The sequence below is a fragment of the Citrus clementina genome, unplaced genomic scaffold (assembly GCF_000493195.1).
Source record: "Citrus clementina cultivar Clemenules unplaced genomic scaffold, Citrus_clementina_v1.0 scaffold_1, whole genome shotgun sequence".
NCBI lineage: Eukaryota > Viridiplantae > Streptophyta > Magnoliopsida > Sapindales > Rutaceae > Citrus > Citrus x clementina.
The window spans coordinates 3,264,951-3,269,184 of NW_006263303.1; the positions used below are offsets into that span (position 1 = coordinate 3,264,951).

General features: G+C 38.6%; 1 protein-coding gene across 1 annotated transcript; it reads right to left on the reverse strand.

Annotated features, from left to right (window-relative positions):
• Positions 1–1,165: 1,165 nt before the first annotated feature.
• On the reverse strand, positions 1,166–2,686 carry LOC18055022 (GATA transcription factor 12). Its single transcript, XM_006450641.2, has 2 exons — positions 2,146–2,686; positions 1,166–2,019 (listed from the first exon to the last, which is right to left on the reverse strand). Exons 1-2 carry the CDS (start codon positions 2,470–2,472, stop codon positions 1,228–1,230), a joined length of 1,119 nt encoding a protein of 372 aa, XP_006450704.1. The 5' UTR covers positions 2,473–2,686; the 3' UTR covers positions 1,166–1,227.
• Positions 2,687–4,234: the final 1,548 nt, after the last annotated feature.

Consider the following 4,234-nt stretch of genomic DNA (forward strand, 5'->3'; position numbering starts at 1 on the left):
CCTCCATTCCCCACCGGCCTCTCCAGATTGTCACTGAATTTCATGTTGATAGAGTTGCATAAACTCTCAATTTTTTTTTTAAGTTGACCCACCTTACTTTTTATCTAATTAATATTTACTCATCACTTCCATATACAATCTGCATATTACATATTGCTCAGGTGTTTTTAACGGTTCGATGCTTAAATTTGCGTATGTAAACATGACTTCTTTTATATATATATATAAGGAGTATAGACACAAATATCCTAAGTTTGCATAAGTATATAACATACTTCAATAAATGTTTTAAAAAGTATATATAGATTCTTCTAATTTAGGCCGTTAACGGTCTAACAACACGAGTTCAACTCCTCTGTTGTTATTTTTAGAAAATTAATTGCATCGTGAATTTTTAAAATTAAAATGTAATAATATGTTTGATGTCCTTAAATGTATATATATATAAAAAAAAAAAAAAACTTAAATGGAACACATGTATCTATTACCCTCTGAGGCGAAGTTAAAGGGTGGCTAACTCGGGCTATATTTTTGAAAATAATTTATTACTTAATTACACAAATTTTCTAGTTTGCATGCCTGATTTGAAAATTTCAAACAAGACCCTATAATTAAAGAAAACCCTCCTAATTAGGATGAATTGTTGGTTTATCTCAAACGTATCACGAACCTGAATAGTAACTAAAAGATTTTAACTCACCCTAAAAAATGATGCTAGCTTAGCCCCGATTACCCTAGAATAATATGACAAAAGTATGGGGGCTCTGAGGTGTTCCTATCTTCTTGGTGTCTTTCAAACGCCAGAAGAAGTCATTGGTCCATAGAACTGTACACAGTATACTAGTCTTGTTCAGTTAATTAACCCATCAAATAAAAATTAAAGCAACTAATCAACAATTTTTAGACTTTGTATACTCTCTTGCTTTCTCTGAATCTTCACTAATAGAATGAACTTTAAAAAAAAAAATTGAAAACAGAAAACGAAAGTTTAATTACCCGAATTAAGAAAATTTGGGTTTCCTTAATTTTCCAAAAAAAAAAAAAGAGAAAAAAAAAGCCAGAAATAAGAGAACAGTAAAAGTCTACCAAAAATTCGAAAAAGAGTTAGGAAAAATTTAAATTACTCCCTAAAAGAAAATTTTAAAATTGGAAAAATCACGAAATTCACTAACGACACTAACTTAAAAGCTCCAGCAGAAGTCTCCTACTCTAGCATCCACTGGACAATCAAATGAGCTGCCTGAAATCGGGCCCAACGTGTTGGTGGATCAAGTAATCATCACCGTTGGATAAATCAAACATCATATTCTGATGGTGATGGTGGTGGTGCATAAACTGCTGCTGCTGGTGTTGCTGCTGCTGTGCCCTTTGCAACTCCTTCTGACGCCTCAGCTCGAGCACCTTACGATGCGAATTCGAGTGCTTTGTTAGCACAAAAGTCGGGCTAGCAGCGGGCCGGTATTCGGGGACCAGCCGCCCCGACTTGTACCTCACTCCACAGGCATTGCAAAGCGTCTTTGGGCCCATCGGCCCCGTTCGCCATTGCGGGGTCTTATCAGTTGCACAGTGCAAACATTTTCTTCCTTCTCCATTCCCTTCGTCGCCGCTGTCCTTTTTCTTCGAACCACAGGCTTTCACACTCTTTTTGCCTTGAAGCGGAGGCGGAGGTAGGCCCGTGGGGATTATTTCAGGCTCGGACGTCGACTCGGGGGGGCTGAGCACCAGAAGCCGGGAGGCCCAGCTGCATGGGGCCGCCCGGGACCTCTTGCTTCGGGCCTTTGCGGGGACCGCCATTTCCGGGTTGAATACTGGGTTATTGGGATTAGCGTTCGTGTTGTTGCTGGTGTTAGTGCTGCCGTGATTAATTCGGTTTGTTCCGGGCTGGAATTGGCAGGTTTCGGATGAATGGTCGGACCGGGCTTTCATCCCCGATATCAGCTGTAGCTTTTGCAGGTCCTCGCACGAGAATGATTCCTCCACTATATTCGACAGCCATTCTAGCTCAGCCAAATCATCGTACTGTTAAAAAAAAAACAAAACAACTTCGCTTTAAAAAAAAAATTGCCATGCAAATTCGCTGACCATTATTTATAAATGAAAAAAAATAATAATAATAATCAAAATTCTTTGCATGTAATGAATTACCGGGACGCAGAGGTCGCCAGAGAAGTGAGCGTCAGAGAAATTACGGCACCCGTTATTTTCACCGGGAAAGTTGGGGCCACAGCCGGAAAACGACGACGAATTGCAGCTATCGACGACGGTTACAGTCGAAGAGTCGGTGGAATTAGCGGTGACGTCATCAAAAGCCGCGGCGTCAGTGAGAATAGCGTCTTCGTTAGAGAAGTCCAAGAGCTCCTCAACAATGAAATGGTCGCCGCCGTTGCTACTCTTATTAGAATCCAACGAATGGTGCTTTTCAGCTGAAAATTGTGCGCAATAACTTCCCTGAAAGAATTCTGGCACTTCCATTACTATTGGTTTCTTTTATTTCTTTCTTCTTCTTCTTCTCCTTTTTCCCTTTGTGTGCGTATGTTCACGTCGAGGCAGCCAATTCAGGAAAAGGGAAACCGGAGAGAGTGAAGTTAGAAGAAATGTGATGAGAGAGAAGTGTTCGCAGTTTTGGTTCTGGTTCTGCCAATAGAGAGAGAGAGAGAGAGAGAGAGAGAGAGAGAGAGAGAGAGAGGGTTTATTTGCGTTTGAAGGGGACAGGCGGACAGCTAAAATGGAGGATTTTGACGAGGACAATAATTTTTTTTTTTAAAAGAAAATAAAATTAAAAGTGGTAATAAATTTATTAATTATAATTAAAGAGGCTTTAATTGAATTAAAGGGAAAATCTTGTACGAAGTTACTTTAGTACCCTTTTTCTTTTGGGGACTTTTTATGTTGGGTTTTACCAATTGTGTCCTTTCGGGTTAATAAGGTAAATTCCGATTATACTATTAATCCATGATTGGATAAACGTTTTAATTTCTTCCCCTTGTGAATCGATCAAAACCGTTGAAATGTTCATATCTCACACCTTAATTAATTACATGACCCAACAAATTATCGCTTTTGAGTTTTCAACCTTTGTTTTAGGGGGCTGGCCCTCGAGAATGAAATTGACCGCACGTGATGATGTTGATTATGATCATCATCAAGGTGGATTAAATAAAACTCTCAACGCACATACCATACCCCACACAATCATACTAATTTTAAGTTGCTTGCAAATCACAATACCGATCACAGACTCGGGCAATTTGGTCAGTTTATATAATTCACTTGATGAAACTATCTACGCGACTTAAAGAGTAAACAATTAACGTTAGCTTTATTTTTTTTTATTATTAACTGGGTAATCAGGTAATTAACTAGCTGAGTAAAGGGTGATTAAGTGTTCATATTCAACCCCTTAGGAACCGATCTAGCTGGTTTGCCGCTGAGGCTTGTGCATTAGCGTCCAAGTTTACAGCCCGATTCCTTTGCTTTTATTTTCCTTGGGGATTGTGCTTTTTTTTTTCTTTTTATCTGATATTATCTCCTTTTTTTAAAAAAAAACTTTTTAATAATATATTTTTTCTATTTTCTACCCCTGTTAATTTGCTTATTAAATTGAAACCCCACTTGCAAGCACGACGTTCACAGCTCAACTGGATCACATCAACGCTCGGGATCTTTCTAACGTGTAGCCCGCTAATTGAGAACCTGCCAATTCGGTCTTCACTTTTTTACCCACTTTGCCACGTAGGATCATGAATTTTTTTTTTTTTTTGCATGATGGGTACGATCATGAACTTGTTGTAGTTACTTACCAGTGAATTCTGTACCTTTATTTTTTATTTTTTAAAAATATATGCACAACATTAGTGATCCACTGTGTAACTGTGTAAGCGTAGCAAACATGCGTGAACGGAAGTGCATGTAAGTTGGACCCATGAACGTCCGCTGTGGCAACACGTGTCACGCATCGACTAGTAAAGACTGATTAAGGTGGGGCAAGGGGTTGAGTACACTGTACACGAATGCCCGTGCGAGTCTCCTCGGAACAACGGATTTGCAACGGGATATATTTTTGTTATTTAATGTTTATTTTTCATACATAAAAATTTTAACTTTTTTGCTTGAATTAAACGGAAAGCCTGAAAAAGAGAGAAGGCACCCGAGCCGTTGCTTGGCGTGGAGGTTTTCATCTATCAGTCTTTTTTTCTTTTTTTTTTTCATCTTTTCCTGGTTTTTTTTTTTTTAT

Excerpts from the sequence above, each read along its gene's own strand:
- LOC18055022 (XM_006450641.2), bottom strand. The coding sequence starts at position 2,472 with ATGGAAGTGCCAGAATTCTTTCAGGGAAGTTATTGCGCACAATTTTCA. Across the intron at positions 2,020-2,145 it reads CTGGCGACCTCTGCGTCCCG|TACGATGATTTGGCTGAGCT; the intron begins GTAATTCATTAC and ends TTTTTTTAACAG.